We start from the raw sequence: 22,808 nt of genomic DNA on the forward strand, positions 1-22,808 counted from the left end.
CATTCATATATTTGTTTCTCCTGATTATGTGTCTTTGGCGGAATTTATTTAGTTATATCTCCTGTTCTTCTCACTTTTTTCAGGTGCAACCCTTTTTTTGTGCGCTGCATAAAGCCAAATAATAACAAGGTATGGGCAGACATTAGGCAAGCATCATTATCACTGTTTTATTAGGTACTTAGGTTAGGTTAGGGACGTGAACAAACACCTAACCATAACAATTTAACTTCACTGCAGCACCCTCATTTCCTTCAGACAATTTACATTACTAATAATTAAGATTAATGTTATTGAACATTGTAGCATTGTGAAATATTATCACAATTTTAAAAAACTATTTTGCATTTTAATATATTTTAAAATGTTTTTTCTTTTTTTCTTTGGCAAATTTCAATTCAGCAGCCATAACTCTATTCTTCAGTGTCATATGATCCTTCAAAAATCATTATTCATTTTATTAATAATAATTATAATAACAATAATATCAATGTTGAATGTATAATTATTTTTTACAATACGTTCTTTGATGAATACAAAGTTCAATGAGCAGAATTTATTATATATTTTTTTAATATTTTGAAGCATTATACATGTCTTTACTGTCGCTTTTCTTTGCTGAATAAAAGTGCTACTTTCCTTACTTACCCCAAACCTTTGAATTGTAGTGTATCACAGTTTCCACAAAAATATTAAGCAGCACAACTGTTTTCAACATAGACACTAATAAGAAAATGTTTCTTAAGCAGCAAATCAGCATATTAGAATGATTTCTGAAGGATCATGTGACACTGAAGGCTGGAGTAATGATGCTGAAAATTCAGCCATTACAGGAATAAATTACATTTTAAAATCTATTACAATAGAAACATTTATTTTAAATTATAATAATATTTCTCAATATCATTGTTTTTACTGTATTTGATCAAATTACATTGTTTAATGCTCAAAAAAATCTTAGTGGTTAATGCAACTCGAATGTTTGCGTATTTGAACGTATTTTTGCTATTTCTATTTTTGCTTACTCATATATTTTGTGTTACCACTCTAATGTGTATTTGAATTAAATGTATTTGTGTGTCCATTCAGGAACCTGGTGTATTTGACCCTGAGTTGGTCGCTACTCAGCTCAGATATTCGGGAATCTGGGACACAATCCGCATCAGGAAGGAAGGCTATCCAGTCAGAGTGCCGTTCCATAAATTCTTAAACAGGTATCCTACTCAACAGCTGGTGCTTGTTCTTATGGGTGCAGTGACATATGGGGCCCTATTTTAACGATCTAAGCGCATGGTCTAAAGCGCAGGGCGCAAGTTCACTTAGGGCGTGTCCGAATCCACTTTTGCTAGTTTAACGACGGGAAAAATGGTCGGCGTGCCAGGCGCATGGTCTAAAAGGGATCTCCCTATTCTCATAATGAGTATGTGGGTGTGTTTTGGGATTTACGTGCGTTAAACCAATCAGAGTCTCATCTCCCATTCCCTTTAAATGCCGCTCGCGCCAATTCGCTATTTACATGACGGAATTTGATAGTGGAAAGACCGAACGCGTCTTCAGAGCGCAAATGGATCTGCTCGTGCGCGAGGTAAAAGTGCACAAGCCGACCATCTACGGGACAAGCCGGATTCCACCATATCTTTATGTACACAATAATAATCTTTAACATTGTAATCCTTTTATTTTAAATATTTGGCATCTTTGTGTGCTGCTGTGTGTCCCTGTGTGTTTAATAAGCAGAGTGTACGCGCATTGTGGACCCGCCTATAGGCGCACGTTACTAACGCACTCATTAAATAAAAATATATATATTGCGCCATTGACTTTAGACCAGGTTTCAGTTGGTCAATGGCGCAGTCTATTTCTGTTGCCTTAAAATAGCAACGTGCCAACAATGCACCAGAACACACCTCATTTTCAGACCAGCACGCCCATGGGCGCACAAATGGGTGCAAATGCATTTGCTATTTAAACAACGCGGCGCAGGATGTGAAAATGATAACTGCGTCGGACTGAAACTAGCAAAAAACACTTGCGTCACTCTTGGGTGCTCCGGGTGTAGGATAGGGCCCTTAGTGTGTAATCTAGTCTAGTGCTATAAATAGACGTACACGTGCCAGTGTATAGAATACAAATCTTATAATAAATTATCTCTGCCAATGTGTCCCCAGGTACAAAGCCCTCCTGGGAATGAAGAAGCCACCACCTCCAGATGGAGATAACTGTGTCATTATGTTAATGAAGCTCTGCCCAATCAACAAAGGAGATTATCAAGTGGGTGTGTCAAAGGTAAGCAGAATAATTAAACATTGCACTTGTAAAGATGCCAAAATTTGGCTTTCTTCAAAAAACAATTTTACATTGTATAATGTTTGTTTTAATAGTGTGTTTTGATTCTTAGATCTTTCTAAAGGAGGAAGTGAATCAGTTATTGGAGAGTAAACGTGATCGTATGAGGCATGTAGCTGCACTGACCCTTCAGCGTTATGTACGGATGTATTTTGTCCGGAAGAATTTCCTCAAGTTCCGATTGGACATGACAAAACTTCAGGCTCACTGCAAGGGCTACCTGGCCAGGTAAACTACTACCTATCGCCTGTAACTTAACTTCAATGCCGTGTCATTTGTAATGTGATTTACAGCTAGAGAATCCAAATAGAGTCCGGGTCATGATGTGAAGTTCAGGGATTTGAACCCAACAGGAAAAACTTGTTAACGCCAGCCTTTGGCTGCGTTTACACTGGAACAAAAAAATCAGATTTTTTTGCTCACATCTTACAAAGATCAGATATCGGGTTTTTTCAAATCCATTCTGAGCCACCTCCACATGTGGTTTTACATCTATGTTTAAACACATATATCTGATTCCCATTATAATTCCAAGCCACCTCAAGGCGAGGGAAACAAATTTACCCATAAAGATTATTTCACTTCAGAATTCTAAATTTAACGAAAGCTACTGTTATTTTTATCCATTCAGTCAAATATTTGTGCTGCGAACATCAATGACAGCTGTAACTTTTCCATGCTGGCAAGTGATCATGGTATAAAAGAACCACCTAACATGAATATAATAAAACTTTATATACAGCCATTGAAAACCTGAGGATCAACCATGTCGCTGAAAGTGATCACCAATAAAAATCATTCTATAGTTGGGTGAGGATTAAAGTAAACGCAGATATTGGATATGAGTAATAAAAAAAAAAAATGGATTTGGTCAAAATATCAGATCTGTGCATTAACCTTGCAGTGTAAATGCAGCCTTTGACTGTAGCTGCGGTTTCTCTGCAGGTAGAGATATTTTTGTAGAAAAAATCTAAATGTTACAGTAAGATCAATGAAAGTGTTATATGTCATTGAAATGGCTGAAACTTCCCTCATTCTCTTTGTGCCTTTTAGGCGACGGTTTCTGCGAATGCGTATAAACCTGATCAGGCACCGTGCAATGATCCGACTTATTGTCAATCGCAAAAGATACATCAGGGTACGTTACATAATAGGGATGCACCGATATGAACATTTTGGCCGATACCGATAACCGATAATTAGGTCAGATAACCGATATATTGGCCGATAAATCTAAATAAAAAAATGTATTATAATAATTGAGAGCCTGATTATAAAAAAAAATGTCTCATTATTAAAAGCCATGTCCCAAGCACACAATTGTAATGTTCTCATTATAATCTTTTGTAGCCTATGTTACAGCACATGTTGCACTTGCACTGTATTTTCAGTTTTTGAAGTGATTCCAATCATATTTTAAGCAATTCAAATCAATCATGGCGAACAGTGCACATCTGAAGTGTCTCAGCTGAAGGAAATAATACATTATTTATCGGCCAAATTTTCTTATCGAGCCGATAACGATAACATTAAAACTGAACATATATCGGCAGATCCCGGCATGGTTGCCAATATATCGTGCATCCCTATTACCTTATAATAAGTTCCAATCATTACTTCACCAATACTAAAGTGTCTAATGCAATTAATATAAGTTCACATTCGGGTTTTCTAATTTTTTATGCTTTACTTTTGCTTATGGTTTTGTTACAGTACAACATCTACTTAGCGAGAAGAGCAGAAGAGGAGAGGAGAAGGATTGAACTGGTAAAAGAACAGTCTGTGCTCATTTTTATTTAAGGACCAATTAGGAACAATTATGTATATATTATCGCCCTAATGATGATTGAGGTTGTATCATAAGGCCCATTTGCAGTTCATATTTTAATATATTAAACTTTCAAACTGTTCTTTAGATTTTAGTTTTTGTAAATAGCCAGGAAAACATTTTCCACTTTTCTTAATGAGAGTTTCTATTATGTGTTTTCTCTTTTCTGTAGGAGCGAACAAGCAGGGAGGTGGTAAATGTGACTCAGCTAGTTATTCCTGCAGAGTTGGGAGGATTGTTACAGGCCACAGCAGGTTATAACAATTTCCCAGTGTGTCTTCCTTATTATTTATAATGTTTGCTGAGGCAAAATCACTATTATTATTATTATTGTTCAAGCTTTGTTCAAAACCTTTAACCATATCAAACTGTGGCACACAGCTTTCCCCCCACTGTCAAATCATGCTGCTGGTTAAGGAGAGATGTGCTATTATTTTGTTTATTACTATATTATTTTGACAGAGTGCTCTGACTTATCTGTCCAGCAGATTATACAAAGTAATTGAAATTGTGAAAATGGAAAGATGAGCTTTACTTTTCTGACAGCAGATGATAAAAATGTATTTAAAATTGATCTAGTAAGCAACCACCCAGAACATCCTTACAACTTAGGTATATTTTAGTTAACTAAAACTAAAATAAAAAAAATTATTACAACTATATAGACATATTGGTTGCACTTTATTTTACAGTATGTGCACTTTCAGTGTACTTACCCACAAGTAGTGTAAGGTAAATACATGGGTTAAGTTAAGGTTTACGGGTAGGTTCAGGGTTAGTACATAGTTAGTTTCATTACTACATTAAGTACATGGTATGTTCATGCGAAACAGGACTGTCAAATAAAGTGGTACCGACATATTAAACAAAAAATAAAACAGACAAAAATACACAACAAAATTTCTAAAACTAAAATTAAATCAGAAAACTATTTAAAAATAATAAATATTAAATAACACTCAATGCAGTACCAATCAGATGTTGCATTCCTCCCATTATAATCAACAAAGCTGTCTAGTTTGTAATGTTGCAGTTGAAATAAAAAAAACATGCACAGACATGATGCAAAACTAGGCATTACTTTACCTAATAATTTTGAAATAATATTAAACCTATGTTTTGCCTTTTGTTTTGTTTTTAGCTGGAAGGGAGCGTCATTCAGACTGCTTGGCTCTGGTTCAGGCTCCTAGAATACTGACGGACCCCCAACTCACTCTTCCCCTGGACATCAACAACTATTTGATGACCAAATATATACGCACGCATTTCAGGGTGAATGTCCTGCCTGCTAACACACACACACACACACACACACACACACACACACACACACACACACACACTCATGTGCATAATACTCACAATTCACTCACATTAAGGACATAATGCAGTACATTTTGTCTATATTTTTTCTTTCTTTTGTGTAGGAATTGCAGTTCGGGATGCTAACAGCACCGCTGGAGAACTCACTGACCCGTCTAGAAGATGATCTGAAACAGGATGCTCTAGATGTGTTTATACTGGTAATGTTACCTTGACCATGAATCCAGTCTCATTATCAGTCATCCTTTGTAAGTCTCTTAGTTTGTTGGTAAATTTTCATATCTGTTTTGGTTGATAGATTTTGAGGTTCATGGGAGATCCAAACCTGAACGGAGCTCAAGAAAACCTGTTTGGAAATTATATCATTCAGAGAGGCCTTGCCACTCCACCAATCAGAGACGAGATCCTAGCGCAGATAGCCAATCAGGTGTGGCGGAATGAAAACAGCAGAAATGCAGAGAGAGGCTGGCTGTTGATGGCTGCCTGTTTGAGTTCCTTTGCCCCATCTGAGAAGATGGAGAAATATCTGCTAAAGTGAGAAAATGCACAAATGAACATACAATCCCTAACCCTAACACACTAATCAAAAGTTTGGTGTCACTAAGATTTTTGAAAGAAGTCTATTATGCTCACCAAGGCTGCATTTATTTAATAAAAAATACAGCAAAACATTAATATTGTGAAATATTAATTTAAAATTTTAAATAACTGTTTTCTATTTTAATAAATTTTAAAATATAATCTGAAAGCTGAATTTTCAGCATCATTACTCCAGTCTTCAGTGTCACATGATCCTTCAGAAATCAATCTATTATGCTGATTTGCTGCTTAAGAAACATTACTTATCATTAATCTAAAGCAAATGAAAGTATTAATTTCGTTCAAAAAAAATCTTACTGAACCCAAGTCAAAGCACATCACTGATGCATATTTTGTACAACAATGCAGTAGTTCTTTTTCGGGACATGGAGCTAGAGCCAATGTGAGATTTAGCAGTTAAATAACTGTCTCTCCCTCTGTCTCTGTCAGATTTGTGTCAGACTATGCTCTGAATGGCTTTAAGGCTCTGTGCCAACACAAACTCATCCAAGCCATGCAGAAATCCCACCTAGTCCCCGAAGCATCTCGAACATACCCTCCATCCCTGCTAGAGTGGACTGCCACCCGCAAGAAAGCACACATGGTTCTCCAGGTGCACTGTTTTGATGGTAAGACCCTATTAGTGTTTTCTTACATGTGTAACAAAGTAAAGAGGATAAATGTACACCGTGAACAAAACAGCATCGTTAACTATGAGCAAAATTTCAGCAGATTTCAGACTAATACTGATTTTTGTCATCTTTTCCTGTTCAGACTCATTTAGGACGGTGCCACATTACTTATATGAATATATTATAGAATAATATGGATCAAAAATTCCTCTCTTAAAATTAGAAATAACACTAATAACTAATAACTCTATTTTAATGATCTGAAACGCAAGTAACTTTGTGGGCGGGTCTTGGCCCGACGCAAATCTAAAATGGGTTGGTCTGAAGTAGCTTCATTATTCATAGGTGTGGTTTGGGCGTAACGTGAAATAAACCAATCAGAGCGACATCTCACATTCCCTTTAAGAGCAGCGGATAACGGCGGATTTGCCAGGCGCACACCAGGAGCGGTTCACAGCCGAGGAGACCGACGTTCTCGTCAGGGCCGTAAAACACAGAGAAGTTACATTGGGGATGGGAGAAACCCACCCAAAGTAGCTTCGATTAAACAGGCGTATAATAATGCAACGCGCCACTGACTTTAGACTAGGTTTTTCCTGGTCAGTGGCGGAATTGTTTTCTAAACCTGCAAAATAGCACCAGGGAACGTTTGCGCTGAAACACGCCTCCTCTTTGCGCTGAACCGCCCCCGGGAGCGCAAGTTCATTCCCTAGTTTACCGGCGTGCGTCTGTGGAGGGAAAAGTCTGCAGTGCGCGGGTGCAAAATAGTAATGATACATGCGTCGGTGTACAAAGTCAATTGCGCTGGGTGCAAGATAGGGCCCAATATGTTTTCCACTGAGTGCATTACATGTTACTGCCTCAAAAAAAATATTTTTGAATTTCATGCATGACATACATCCTCAATCATTAAATATGGCCAAATTATCCCAAAATTGTCCCAAATTCTAAAAGTGCTAGAAGTTACTAATACTAAAAGTTACTGGATCAACTGACAATAATATCCAGTGATGCAAGCTACCTTTTTGTTAAATTTCGCCGTTTTGAATTTAAAATATAGGCTATAATTACGTGATTCATCTAATTCATAACTGAATATGACAAGACAAGAAATAAGCTGTTTTTGGTTAGACATGATTCTTGACTATTTCCATACAGTTGGATTTGAAAACTGCCTTACAATTCCACACTAAGCCACAATGTTTCTGAACGAGACGGAAGTGGTGCTGTTTTCCCTCTTTTTATATCCCCTCTATTTATTTAAATAGCACTTTATCCAATACACATTGTTTCAAAGCAGTTTCACGGTAATAAACAGAATCAATGATGCAAACTTCATCAAATATTAGACAAATTCAAATTCTGCTGCTCTACAGATGACAATAGTGTATTTTTCAGCTGAGGTCAGCTCAATGTTGATTCAGTTCAGTTCTGTTTAAAGATCATCAATTGTGAAACTAGTTCAATTCAGCAATAAGCAGCTCTGCAGAATACAATAGTTATGTTATTCATCTCAAGTCAGTTCAATAACAGTGTCAAAGTTGTAAAATTCATCAATTATGAAACAAAGTTGATTCAGCTATAAAGCAGCTCTACAGAAGACAGTAGTGTCATCATCCAGCTCAATTCAGTCCGAGTTTCTGTTCTCGTCCAATAGTGTCAGTGCACTCTCTCTCTCTTTCCTCAATTTCCTGTCCCACTTTCTGCTGTCTCTCTCAAATAATGCTAATGTCAGGTCAGGAGGCAAATCAGGACTGGTGTCATCTGTCTATCCTTTCCTCTAATCTATTTAATCTCTTCTTCTGTCATTCTCTATATCTTTCTTTCAGCCTCTCCTCTTTCATTTAATCTTGCTCACTCTCTCCGTCACTCTGCTTTATTTTACTCCTCCTCTCATCCAGTTACACTGTCTCTCTGTCCTCGCCTGTTTGGGCTGGAGCAGATTACTAGATATGTGATAGTGTGTGTGTGTGTGTGTGTGTGTGTGTGTGTGTGTGTGTGTGTGTGTGTGCGTATGTGTGTGTGTGTGGATGAGTGTGTGTGTGTATGCTGGTAGAGATAAGATGGTCAGTCAAATTATCTTGACTACTCTTTCCACCCGTCAATTCTCTTACAATTACATAACCATTACAAGCTACAGGTATTAATGACCTCTTATCGGAGATTTTTCTCCTGTGTGTTGATCACAATGTCATCTTCTAACAAGTCCACATATTAAGGTCTAGGTAGAATAGATGGTAAACAACAGATCTCAGTTCTGCAGGAGAAATAGGCAAAAACAAAGATCAGAGCGACTTTGACAAGGGCCAAATTGTTATGGCAAGGCATCTGGGTCAGGGTATGTCTGCAACTGTGAGAATTTACCAAAAGTTCAAGGTGTTGCCCTGGCCTCCGGATTCCCCAGATCTCAATCTAATTGAGCATCTGTTGGATGTGCTGGACCAACCAGTTCGATCCACGGCAGCTCCACCTTGCAACCTACAGGACTTTGAAGGATCTGCTTCTGTTGTCTTGGTGCCAGATACCACAGGACACTTTCAGAGGTCTTGTAGAGTCAATGTCTTGGCGGGGTAGGCGTTGTTTTGGCAGCACATGGAGGAACAACAGCATATTAGGAAAGTGGTTATAAGTCAGGTGTTTTGGCTCACCGTATGTACAGATATATATATATATATATATATATATTAGTTCACCGAAAAATTCTCTCATCATGTATAAAAATATAATAAGTCATGGGGATAAATTCTTAATTTGTTGCTACAATTTCTGGCTTTCACATGTCATATGTGGGGCTCCATGTTAGATGATCTCACAGATATGGATTATTATTATTATCCGAGGAAATAAAGTGGCATGAGTGTATCTCAAATTGTATACTATCCCCAGACAGCAACATAGTGTCGGCCCAGATCCGGCCCACATGTGGTACGCGTTGAATCCAAATGTACCAGATGTGTTCCCACTGTCTGGGTCTGTATTTTATAGAAATGGAAACTCCATTCTGTTTAGGTTGAGAAGTATGCGGTTACTTTTCTAAGCAATCTGACCTATGATTTTCACCTGATTTTCAGACTGGGAGGAAGCCAGGCTGTATCTAGAGACCATAATAACAGAGGGACTTGGGTTTGGGGCTTTTTTTGATTCGAGTTTTATTTGATTATCTCTTTGTAGGTGTCTCTTTCCTGTGTCCTGTCCATTCCTGGACCAATGGAGAGGGCCTTGCAGGAGACGTTCTACAACACAGGTGAATTTTTTCCCCACTGAATATTACTTGAAAATACAGCATTTTAAGGCTGGATTTCTTTACACATATTTTATGAAGATTACAAAGTACGCTAGTTGCTGAAAATCAGAGCCAGTCTGCAGATTTTAGGCAGTCGGAGTTGACAGATTTAGCATAAATCACGTAGTGTATTTTAGCTTCAGACTTTGATTTCATCCAGTATGGGGATAACAAACATGTTTGATATTTTTGAGCCAATTTCAGATCACACACTGTTTTCATTCGTTACACATCTTTTAGCAACGAGGCCCACTTTTCTGCTCGAATTAGTTGTTTTCAGAATGACTTGAAAAGTCTGTTCAATTGTGATCCTCAGTCGTTTAGTGTATGATGCCCAGTTATTCTCTGTAAGTATTTACAAAGTCAGCAAGTATATAATGCCTAGTGTATTCCAGCCTGTAGTGTCAGTAACACTGTATTGGCCATCCTGCAGGGGCGTGTCCACTGAGAGTCGATGGGGTTGGTCCGTTCTGATGAAGGAGCTGGCCCAGTGGGTGGAGTTAGAGGGTCACGATTATGTTCTCGATCTGGTGTGTGACCTGGAGCTGCTGCCAGACTTCCCTAAACAGAAAACATACTTCATCATCTCTACTGAAGACCCCAGCAGGGCACGACCTAACGCGAGCATGTATGTATGCATCCCAAAATATTTCGTTGTTCTCCCGTGTTTCAGTTGCATTGCATTGTTGTGACAATGTTTAATACATACGTTGGTATGCAGAAGTCTCTTTGGCAGTGGATTTGAAGAGGATGAGGAGGGGCCGCTCTCGTATGCCAACCGAACGAGCGCCATTGCAACCAACAGCCTACCGATTTCTGAAGGCCACTACAGTCTGGGTAGCCTCCTTTTTCAGTCTTTTAAATGAAGTACATTTTTAAGTGAAACAACATAAAGTCATTGATCATTCTCAATCTGATTGCCCAGTGATTGTTATTCCACCAATAGGCCTAGTGGTCTGTCTCATGAGTCATGAATATCCAAGCATAACCTCAAGAAACACTAAACTACAGCCGCTGCTTTAATCAGTTGTAGCAGATCTACAAGCCTGCTTGTAAAGTAGAATCAGATACACACAGAATGGCTAGATTACATACAGCTAAACTAACCCAGATGGTGTTCATGTAACCTTTCTGTGTGCATGTCCAGAGGATGAGTAACATTATACAGGTTTAAGAGGTCTTGCAGGGGTGAAATGTTCAGGTCATTGATCATTAATAATGTTTTTGAGGCAGTGGGTTGTTCTACCAGTGTAATTGACTTCACTTGGCATATTTTGAATTTTGGGTTAATGAACTTTTGGGTTTTCCATTTTCTCTGATCCTCTTTAAGAAAAAATCAAAAATCACGGTCATGTGACAATGTATTAATCTGTCTGGCATCAGACATTTCAAAACACTCTGCTTTTACAGCTTGGTTTCCATGAATTATCTTTTTTAAAGTAGGTTACAGTATATTTTAAGAGTATAATGAACTACTATGTTTGCAATAGATTAGATTCTTCATTAAATATTTTCTTTAATACACGTCTGTTCAAAAGTTTGAGGTCAGTAATATGTTTTTGAATGTCTTTGAAAACTCATTTGCTCACCAAGGCTGCATTTATTTTAAATGACAGCTTTCTATCTTTATATATTTTCAACATCATTACTCTAGTCTTCAGTGTCACATTATCCTTCAGAAATCATTCTAATATACTGATTTTCTGCTCAAGAAACATTTCTTAGTATTATCTATGTTGAAAACAGTTGTGTTTTTGGGGAAACCGTGATGCAATTTTTTGGGATTTTTTGATGAATAGAAAGTTCAAAAGACAAACATTTTTTTAAATATAGGAATCTTTTTTAGCATTAAATGTCTTTACTGTGACTTTTGATCAGTTTAATGTATTCTTGCTGAATAAAAGCATACATTTTCTTTAAAAAAACAAAACAATCGGTAACTCTTTAGTTTAGGGTACAGTTCTCACTATTAACTTGTTGCTTATTAATATGCATATTACCAGGATATTGGCTGTTTATTAGTTCTTATAAAGGACACATTAATGCCTTATTCTGTATGACCATATTCTACATCCCTTATTTCTACCCAATACCTAAACTTAACAACTACCTTACTAACTATTAATGAGCAGTAATTAGGGGTTTATTTGAGGCAAAAGTCGTAGTTAATCATTAGTTAATGGTGAGAATTGGACCCTAAACTAAAGTGTGACAAAACAATCCTACTGACCCCAAACTTTTAAACGGTAGTGTATCTTGGGATGTATTTGCTTCTTATACTTAAAAAAAAAAAAGCCTAAGTAATCTTACTGCAAGCCAAGATGAAGATACTGTTTTTTGTATTATTTAACATAAATTCCTGTTACCACTTCCACACTCTCTCTCTCCTGTCTCTTTCTGTCTTTATCAGACTCAGAACCATCCTATGATGCCACTCATCGCGGGATGGACCGGTATTTGGACAGCCTCTTTGACCCAGTTCTGTCTGATGGAACTGGGGTACGGTGACACCTGATTACCTCACAAACACAAATGTCAATTAACCCCTAATGTGTGTTTCAGAGAGAGCAAGAGAATGAAAGATTGCTTTACAGGGTTACTGTAGGTATGTGTTGGTTTGTGTGTGTGTTTGGCTGTGCTTCCTATGATCGTTTTACACAGAGCACTAGGAAAAAAGTAAGCAAATGAGTGTGTAATTTTTTAATGAGGCTTATCCCACATGCAGAGAGGGACGGAGACCAAGAGTCATGCACTAAACTACACACCTCAATGAGATTTCTCTAATTAAATTAAAATCTCTGTCATAGAAACAGATTAATGCAGTAAAATAAGTGTGAAAGCATGGCCTGACTCTCTGTGTGGCTGAAGCCCTACATTTGATTTATTATTTAATATCTTGTTTCACTCAGAAATACATTATGAAAGAAAAAATAGGTTGTTTATCTTCTTTCATGGAATGCAAATATAGCTTTTATTAGAGTGTTAAACCATTTTTTCACAATTTTTTTAACACAAAGAGTCCTATTCACCCAGTGTGGATTTTTTAACCTTTAAAAATGCGGAAAAAATGATGCTGTTGGAAACCGACATCATCTGATCTTTTTACTCCAGGATGGTGTTAATGCATATTAGCCAGACTCATTTGAATAATTTTTTACCTTCGTTTCACTTAGAACGATTTAATGAATGTAAAACATTCTATGGGACGCTAAGGTTTTTTGTTGTAGTACTCTGAAGTATGCGGTCTTAGTAACTAACTGGATTATTCTTTTATATGTAGGACCTTGATGCTTCAGTTTTGTCTGGTAGGATGAAGGGTGGAGGAGGTGTAGGTGGCGATGAAGCACAGTCCCCTGCTAGAGTCACTCTTCAGCCTGGAGGTAAACACACATTCACTTTCACACATTCTCTGCTGAGAAGTCCGGCTTAAAAAAGCAGGAATTTCTTTGCTGGTCCAGGCTGGTTTATGCTGGTTTTGTTTGCATACATACAGTACACTGTGTGTAGTACAGTTATATATAGACTTTTTCAAAGGCTATTCATCGGTTTAATCTCAACTTCCTTATCTTTTTTTTGCAAAAAAAGCTCGCCCAGCTCTTTAAAGATGCCAAACTTTTTTTCTGCGTATGCACACTCAGTATACTTGCGTAGGGCAATACATACTATATAGCATATCTTATCTGGTTGATTGCTTGTATCTTCTATATTAGAACTATATTATCACCCAGCTTTAACCTACTAAATGTGGCTATAAGGCATAAAGATTATTAAGATATGATAAACATTCTGCTTTGAAACAGTGTGTTTTGTGAAAAGCTCTATACAAATAAATTTGACTTAATTTTACTGCTGCTTGACTAGATTCGTTAGTCAAGTCAAGAAGCCTGGCAGAGACACCAGCTCACCAGAATCCCAACCTGAGGACCAGCTATGCTGATCTTTTAAACTGGACTCAGTTATGAATGCCCACATACTGCACATAATTTAATGATGTGATGGGCTGTATGTGTGATATTTTTCTGTTATGTGTATTTTGCAGCAGTGAGAGTTCTGCCACCCATACCAGGCACTTCAGTCATGCCCAGAATGCCAGCGGTGTCCCCAGTGCCAGGTATTTCTAATTAAAATGCCATCAGCTTTACAGGGCTTAGAGTGATGGACCAGTATTCAGTAGTGTCTTTTAATTCTTCCCCTCAGACCAACAGCAAATTGTCCTGGCCCAACAGCAACAAGCCATCATCAACCAGCAAGCCGTCATTATGGTACTACAGTCTTTATTAAAACAATAATTCTCCCAAAAATGAAAATTCTCATTTACTCATCCTCATGTTGTTTCAAACTATTTGACTATTTCTTTAAAGTGATGGTTTTTTTTTTTTTTTTTTTTTTGAATTATTTCAGGGTGAGTAAATTGTGACAGAATTTCAATTTTTGTGTAAACAATAATTTTATTTAAACAAAGTCCAATAGAAGAGAGTGCATCTAAAGGAGAAGTATCCAGTCAAGGTGCTCTATGGTCCAGGTATTTTAGTAGTCCATCAAAGAAAACTTTAGGATGACCATGGCAATTAAAAAGCCTTTATTATCAGATGGCTATACATACAAAAAAACTAAAAACTCTCCAACGCGTTTCGGCCCATGCCTTCTTCAGGGAGAGCAACACAACAACCTCAACCACAGGTGCAAGCAGTTTCATTCATTAAGTCTAAGACGTCTGATTAGTTAACAGTTGTCATGTAATCAACATCTCTTTGCAGCATTCATTAAGACATCTGATTAGTTAATTAAAGGCCAATATGTATCCAGGATTGAACGAAGACTTGGATTTTACTCCTTTCCTGTGAGTTTTTTTTTATTTATTTTTTTTGGTTTATGAAGTGGTGTTTCTGAGTTTGGAAATGTATTGGTGAATGTTTAATGCTGTAAAGAAAAGTTGATCACATGACAACTGTTAACTAATCAGACGTCTTAATGAATGAAACTGCTTGCACCTGTGGTTGAAGCTGTTGTGTTGCTCTCCCTGAGGAAGGCATGGGCAGAGAAGATTTTTTGCATTTAGCCATCTGATAATAAAGGCTTTTTAATTCTAAGGAGTGCCATGGTCATCCTAAAGTTTTCTTCAATAATATATATATTTTTTAAATTGGCAGGGGCTATTTGCACTAAGTGCAAATAGCGATAGATTCTGTTTACACAAAGTGCAAATAGCAGTATTTTGGGTGGAGTTAGTGTAAATAGCCCGGGGCTATTTGCACTGTGTAAATAGACACGCCCTTGTTTTTAGTTTAGTTCAGAGTTATTATTGTTAACTAAAACTAAATCCATACAAAAAAAAAAGTTTGTGTTAATTTAAATCAAATTTAAACTTTATTTTATTTTATCTAGTTTCCAAGTCAACAATTCTCATTTTAGTTTAACTTGAAATACTAAACTAGCTCAAACTAAATAAATTAAAACTAATAAATTAAGAATAAAAAACCTATATAGACTTTTTTTTTATTATTATTATAATACAAATGACAAAAACAAACACAACAAAATTACAAAAGAATTCAAATTAAATTGAAATATTAACAAAAATAACATTTAAAATAAAAAGCAATCTAAACCAGTGTTCATTTAGCATCATTGATATACTATTATAGTTTTTATTTTGTTTGTTTTAGTTTACTATTCATTTTACTTTTTGATTGTTTGGTTACAGATTTTCTGTTCCATTTTGACATATTTTATTTTGTCAAATAAAATAAAATAAAAAGTTTTTACATGTAAAATTGTATGCCTTTTCAATCAGACTGCAATTAATACATGACATAATACAACATGACAACATATTTAAAAATGTCCTTTTGACCCAAAGACTAAAAAAAAGACTAAAGGCCTGTTCACACCAAGGACGATAATAGATATGAAAAAGATATGGTTCTAAAAATCGTTCTAAATATAAAAGAATATCCACATCACAACTAAAAGATAACGGCACAGGGAAACTATTTTTTTCTAGCTGATGAACAGTGAAAACAATGACAGCCAATCAGAATCCATCCTACTTTAAAGATCTCAAGCATTTAAAGCGGCAAACAACAAAACTGCAGCGCATGCTTATAATAAACAGAATTTTATCATCCACTGGTGTGGACGCTAATATAGTTATCGTTATAGTTATTGTTCTTGGTGTGAACTGGTTTTCAAGTGTTTTAAGTAACCTTGTGTCTCTCAACTGTCCCTACATCTTCAGGCTCAGCATATGACCATGCAGGCGATGGCTATGGTGACCAGTCCAGTGTCCAGTCTACCAATGTCTCCCCTCACCAGCCCCCCAACCAGTCCTCCTCCTACCCCTTACAGCACTCTGCCACCCAGCCCGTACCCCGACATCCCTCCCAGCCCCTACGCAAACATCCCCCTCAGCCCCTACGCCCCATTTCCCCTGTCCGCGTACACAAGCCCTCCAGTGACCCCCCAACCGGCCGTTGCCTCCACCTCCATCTACGCCACCCCCAGCACCTTAGAGGGGCAAAGTGAGCCCATGAAGAAGAACAGCCCCCCAACACCACTGCCGCAGAAAACCAAGACTACACAGGTGCCCAAGTGTTGATATTATCTAGTTTATACTGTAAACTTGACATTGTGTCCTAGGAATATTGTTGGCTCTTTTGACCAGTTGCTCAATTTGCTGTGGATAAAAGCATCCGCTAAATCAATACATGTAATGTAAATATAAAAACCCTACCATTTAAATTAACCCTAAAACACAGAAATGTTATTCTGCATTGAAGTATTAAATTGATCAAAAGTGACAGCAAAGAAATTTGTGAAAATTGTGATATTACAGAAGATTGCAGGAAATAAATGCTGTTCTATGGAACTTTCAATTCATGAAAGAATTCAGAAAAACTTGCATCACGGTTTCCTCAAAAATAATAAGAAGCACAACTGTTTTTAACATTAATAATAATAATAATAATAATAAATGTTTCTTGAGCAGCCAATCAGCATATTAGAATGTTTTCTGTAGGATCATGTGTTCAATTCACAATGTGCACAATTCAGCTTTGCATCACAGGAATAATTTACATTTTAAAATATATTAAATATATTTTAAATTGTAATAATATTTCACAATATTACTCTCTTTAATGCATTTATTATCAATTAAATGCAGCTTTGTTGAGCATCAGACAGTAAAACAGTTTTAACCCCAAACTTTTGAACTGTATACAAGCGTGATAGTTTGTGTATTTAATTTTATATTTTTACATTAGGTAAAGACTATATTGAATACATTTTAAAAACTGGTTCATGAAAGTTAATATAATATGGTTGACAGTGGTGCTTTTTTTATTTTTATGTTCATGTCTTTTGTTGATTATTGTCATTAATACTGTAGCTTTTTTATGTATCTTAATTGCTTCTAATTGCACTTTGATTGATTGTAATTAACTTTTAGTCACTTGTATTTATCTAATCTGTGTATCTGTTTTACTGCTGAGTATATTTTAAGATAAGAACTGTTGATGATTTGTTATCTTTGGCTAAATGATTTTCAGGCTGCATCATCTAATGGGACATTAGGGAAGAAACAAGCCCCCGCTGCACCAATTAAACTTGACAGCAGGCCTGCTAAAAAACATGGTGTGATTGCATTTAATATAATAATGCCCAACAATTGAAATAAATCCATTTTCTTTAACTTCTATATGTTCCAACTTTTTCTTTCTGTCTCTCAGCTCCTGTTGCGGTCACGGGTCCCATGCGTTCTGCTCCGGCTCCTGCCACAGAGGTGGTGAAATATTCTGTCTCTAACTCTGAGCACATTGTTCCCAGCCACAACATTAAAGACATCATTAAACAGTATCAAACTCCGGACCCAGAACCTGTGCCTCAGAGACAGAGGTGCGTTACCTGTGCATTTGCTCCTATGTATCATGCAATCAGATTATTGTATTATTATTCTTAACTCAAAGAATGGCATGCGTTTGTTGACAGGCGAGATGGGAAAGGTTTTGTCAAGAAGTTGAACCCACATGATGAGGCAATGCAGATCCTAAAAACACAGATGGACAATCCACCTCCTCCAGAGGTGTGTATGTTTTCCTATTTGTGTCTACCTCTCTCACTTCTGTACTATCCATTTAAAGTGTGTCTGAGCTATTAAAGATTGCTAGCTAATAACTAATCATTTAAAGAAAATCAACTTTTTAATGTTTTTATATGTCTACGTGGTGTTTTTAATATGCTTTAAAGGGATAGTTCACCCAAAAATAAAAATTCTGTGATTAATTACTCACCCTCATGTCGTTCCAAACCTGTAAGACTTTCGTTCATCTTTGGAACACAAATGAAAATCTTTTTAATGAAATCTGAGCAATGTCTGTCCCTCCATTGACAGCTACGCAACTACCACTTTGACACTTCAAAAAGTTCATAAAGATATAAAACTAAATCCATATGATGTCAGTAGTTATGGTTGCCAGCAGCCATATCACTCTGTAGCTAAGCAGGGTTGAGCCTGGTTAGTACCTGGATGGGAGACCTCCTGGGAAAACTATTGAGGCTGGAAGAGGTGTTAGTGAGGCCAGCAGGGGGCGCTCACTCTGTGGTCTGTGTGGGTCCTAACGCCCTAGTATAGTGACGGGGACACAATACTGTCAAAGAGCACTGTCCTTCAGATGATATGTTAAACCCAGGTCCTGACTCTCTGTGGTCATTAAAAATCCCATGGCACTTCATGTGAAGAGTAGGGGTGTAACCCTGGTGTCCTGGCCACATTCCCTCCAATGGCCCATGACAATCACGGCCTCCTAATAATCCCCATCCATTGAATATGCTCTATCACTCTCTCTCCTCTCCACCTGTAGCTGGTGTGTGGTGAGCGCACTGGCGCCGTTGTACTGTGGCTGCCGTCGCATCATCTAAGGGGATGCTGCACACTGGTGGTGGTTGAGGAGAGATCCCCTGATATGATTGTAAAGCGCTTTGGGTGTACCGTAGTACATATGAAAGCGCTATATAAATGCCTCATTCATTCAAATTAGCGTTTTTTGCGTTTTTTTTATTATGAAGAGACTCGATCACTTTAAATGGTGAACAGATTGAATTTGCTTTTCTTTCTTTATACTCATTCCTGGTCGCATTGCGCACAAAATGTTTGTCTTCGCAAAACACAACATCTTGTGCTGTGTGTAACTGTTTGTGTAGAGAAAGCCTCCCACTCCAGCCGCCGTGTCCAGAGATAGAGGCCTCAAACCAACTAAAAGCAGCAAGAAGAAAGCACCAGAACCACCACTGACTTTACCACCACCAGGTTAACAACACAAACACACACACACACACACATCGCTTACAACAGATATTATGGTATTATCACAGTTTTGTCTCTTTTTGAGCACTACCTTGATGACATTACCATGGTATTCTCTAAATACTATTGCAAATGAATATGGTAATGATATAGTACCAATGGTACGATAACAAAGTATTATAGTATAACCATCTTTTTGTAAGGGATACACACTATTGTTCAGAAGGGTTTTTTTAAAGTAATTAATACTTTTATTCAGCCAGAATACATTATATTGATAAAAAGTGACAGACATTTGTAATGCTACAGAAGATTTCTATTTCAAATAAATGCTGTTCTTTTGAACTTTCTATTCATACAAGAATCTTGAAAAAATGTATCATGGTTTTCGCACAAATATTAAACAGCAAAAAAATATATAGATCTATATATCAGCATATTAGAATGATTTCTGAAGGATCATGAAGGAGTAATTTTGCTGAAAATTCAGCCATCACAGAAATAAGTTACATTTTAGAATATATGAATATAGAAACAGTTATTTTAAATTGTACTAATATTTCACAGTGATACCTTTTTCACTGTATTTTTGATCAAATAAATGAGCAAAACAGACTTCAAAAACATTAGAAAAAACATCTTACCGACCCCAAATTTTGGATAGCATTATACATACTGTATATAATGCATACTGTATGTCCTCAACCATCTCTATTTCTCCATCTGTCATACACACACACACCAGTGTCCCGAGATCTTCCAGTGGAATCTGAGAGCATCCAAACACAGCTGCAGAGGAGCAGCACAGAGGAGCATTACACCTACACAAACGTCCCCTGGAAAATCTGCCTCAGGAAGGAGGTGTGTGTGTATTTTGTAAATTTCGTAGATCACCTTGAACACAGAACAGTTTCAGCACTAATGCTGCTGTACACATTGTTGTAGGTCTTCTACCCCAAAGACAGCTGGAACCATCCGCTAGTGCTGAACCTCATATTCAAACAGGTGAGGCGAACTCAACTCATTGCCTTCATTATATCATTTGCTTTGATGAATAGAAAGTTTGAAAGAATAGCATTTATTTGAAATACAATTTTGTAACAATGATAAGGTCTTTACTGACTCTTTTGATAAATTTAATGCACATGCTGAAAAATAAAACCGTACTGATCCCAAACATTTTTATTTTTTCAAATACATTGCTTTTCTCTCTTCATTTTCTCTCTTCATTCCATATTTTTGTCATTTCTCACCTTTAAATGATGTTTTTCAGATTGTCAATGACACATTTACAGAGGCCTGTGTGCGTATTACTAAAGAGGAGAGACAGAAGATGAAATCCTTGTTTGGTGAGGAAGGAATTAATTTATAGTTACATTTATTTTCTAATGTGGAATCATTTCCCATGGCATGTTTAGTTGAATGTTTTTGATGAGTACACTGATCTGTTACTATGATATGTGTGTTTATTTCATAGCTCAATATGGCATCGAGCCGAACACAGATGTTCCGGATGAGACTGTGAAGAAAGCTGTGGTTGCTGCTGCCAGGGAATCATGGGAGATTTATTTTTCTCGCCTTTTTCCTGCCTCTGTGAGTTCCTTTTGCTGGCAGACTTTTAGTATGAATTCAGTTTATGCCTGATATGTCACCAGTGTGTGTGTGTGTGTGTGTGTAGGGCAGTGTGGGTACTGGAGTGCAGGTGTTGGCAGTGTCTCACTCTGGGATCAAACTTCTAAAGACAGTGAAAAGCAGCTCTGCAGCTCCAGACTACTTCAGAGTGCTCCGTCCGTACAGGTGCGTCATCCATCCAGCCATTTAACTAGCCTGGAAATCCAGACCTAAATCTAAAAGATTAATGGTCTGGCGTCGACTAATGAAAATCGCCCAGCTCGAGGGGCGGCACCAAGCATGCATTTGAAAATCTCACTGCACGCAATTGGATAACACTACGACCAATCACAACAATAAACCCCATACACTTAGCTACCAGCGGAGCTAACTGGTAGATTAGACTCTTACCGTATCCGGTCGGCAAAACAGCAAAAACGTCCTTCTTGCAAAGGAACGATTCGAGCGGCGTCTTCTGTTCCTGTTTTAGATAAAAAGCCAAGTCTAACTCGTTCATTGTAGCGGCCAAAGCCGTTTCAAACAACTGGTATTCATCCATAGCCATCTTGCAATGTTTACTAATGACTTCGACGTCACAGCGCTGTCGTCATCTTGCCTCCAGCCCGCCTATATCAGATGAACAGATGTGATTGGTGCAGCTCAGATCGAGGGGCATATTTAATGAGCTCCATTGCTCGACACCAGAGTAACTCGCTGAGCAAATTCAACTTGTGCTCTCGCGAGAACTCTGGATTACCAAGAGAGATTGGAGATTACCAATTTAACCGTCTTTCAGCCAGAAACCTCATAAAGATTGAGTACCACAACTCTCGCTCTCTCCCACAGCTACACAGACATCCTGTTTGTGACCATCCCGTCTCAGAACATGCTGGAGTTTAATCTGATGAATGAGAAACTGATTCTGTTTTCGGCCAAAGCTCCTCAGATCAAACAGATGATTGATCTCTTCATCTCTCATCTTAAGAAGGTACGGAGGAGGCTTTGATTTCTCTTCTTGTCATTTCTTAAAGTTACCATGAAACGGAAGTTGCGATATTGTCTTTTCTTCCCGATTGGGATGGAAATGTGAGTGAAATGGCTTCTCGAACAAGAACAAATGTAAGGCGGGACTTTATTTTGTCTTGATGATTGATTGGATGGTTATGGTTTGCTATTACTGTGATCTCATGTGAGTGACAGGTTGTCCCGCCCTCGTGCCACTAAACACGCCATCAGAGAAGAGATGTCGCTGCAAGAGGGAGTTATTTTGATTACAAGGGCACATTAATTAAAAAAAAAGATAAATCATTTATAATAAATACTGAATAATAATAATAAAAGAATAATAAATGTAGTATAAAAAAAATAAAGTGCTGTTACACTGCCAAAGACGGCTCTGGTTTTGTGTAACATGCAATGCTGTACTTCTGACTTCCTCCGCAGGACTCTGAGTATGTTGTAGCAGAGAGAAACTTCATTACGGAGGACAGAGCTCTTTTAAACTTCCATAAAGGAGATATCATTCGTCTGCAGGCTATGGATGGATTAGAGGAGGGTGAGAAATGCAGTCATTAAAATCACATTTAAAAAACACATTAAAAATCTATAGGTCTTTCCCACAAGCAGTGATGTCATGCAGATTTTAGCAGGGGAGAATATTTGTCACCCGAATACAATATATTGCTGATCTCATCTCATTGCTCATCTCATCTCATACACTACCATTTAAACGTTTTTGTTTTTTAAAGAAATTTATATTTTTATTCATGCATTAAATTGATCAAAGGTGACTGTAAAGATATTTATAATATATCACAGTTTCCACAAAAATATTAAGCAGCACAACTGTTTTTACCTGTGATAATAAAGAAATGTTTTTTGAGCAGCAAATCAGCATATTAGAAT

General features: G+C 37.3%; 1 protein-coding gene across 1 annotated transcript in view; it reads left to right on the forward strand.

Moving 5' to 3' along the window:
- The window catches only part of LOC311286558 (unconventional myosin-XV-like), a 41,710-nt gene that overhangs the window by 9,936 nt on the left and 8,966 nt on the right, over window positions 1-22,808 (forward strand). Inside the window, exons 19-46 of the mRNA XM_084402762.1 lie at window positions 84-129; window positions 1,087-1,211; window positions 2,166-2,283; window positions 2,396-2,571; window positions 3,397-3,481; window positions 4,057-4,110; window positions 4,344-4,425; window positions 5,313-5,443; window positions 5,599-5,694; window positions 5,793-6,028; window positions 6,524-6,702; window positions 9,877-9,949; window positions 10,422-10,616; window positions 10,710-10,825; window positions 12,399-12,487; window positions 13,269-13,368; window positions 14,028-14,099; window positions 14,186-14,250; window positions 16,227-16,579; window positions 17,978-18,071; window positions 19,190-19,295; window positions 20,038-20,153; window positions 20,238-20,297; window positions 20,566-20,641; window positions 20,770-20,885; window positions 20,971-21,089; window positions 21,750-21,891; window positions 22,347-22,458. Of these exons, the coding sequence (XP_084258888.1) occupies window positions 84-129; window positions 1,087-1,211; window positions 2,166-2,283; window positions 2,396-2,571; window positions 3,397-3,481; window positions 4,057-4,110; window positions 4,344-4,425; window positions 5,313-5,443; window positions 5,599-5,694; window positions 5,793-6,028; window positions 6,524-6,702; window positions 9,877-9,949; window positions 10,422-10,616; window positions 10,710-10,825; window positions 12,399-12,487; window positions 13,269-13,368; window positions 14,028-14,099; window positions 14,186-14,250; window positions 16,227-16,579; window positions 17,978-18,071; window positions 19,190-19,295; window positions 20,038-20,153; window positions 20,238-20,297; window positions 20,566-20,641; window positions 20,770-20,885; window positions 20,971-21,089; window positions 21,750-21,891; window positions 22,347-22,458 (3,332 nt within the window). The remainder of the gene's footprint in view (window positions 1-83; window positions 130-1,086; window positions 1,212-2,165; window positions 2,284-2,395; window positions 2,572-3,396; window positions 3,482-4,056; window positions 4,111-4,343; window positions 4,426-5,312; window positions 5,444-5,598; window positions 5,695-5,792; window positions 6,029-6,523; window positions 6,703-9,876; window positions 9,950-10,421; window positions 10,617-10,709; window positions 10,826-12,398; window positions 12,488-13,268; window positions 13,369-14,027; window positions 14,100-14,185; window positions 14,251-16,226; window positions 16,580-17,977; window positions 18,072-19,189; window positions 19,296-20,037; window positions 20,154-20,237; window positions 20,298-20,565; window positions 20,642-20,769; window positions 20,886-20,970; window positions 21,090-21,749; window positions 21,892-22,346; window positions 22,459-22,808) is intronic.

The sequence above is a fragment of the Rutilus rutilus genome, assembly GCF_951802725.1.
Source record: "Rutilus rutilus genome assembly, chromosome: 2".
Classification (NCBI taxonomy): domain Eukaryota; kingdom Metazoa; phylum Chordata; class Actinopteri; order Cypriniformes; family Leuciscidae; genus Rutilus; species Rutilus rutilus.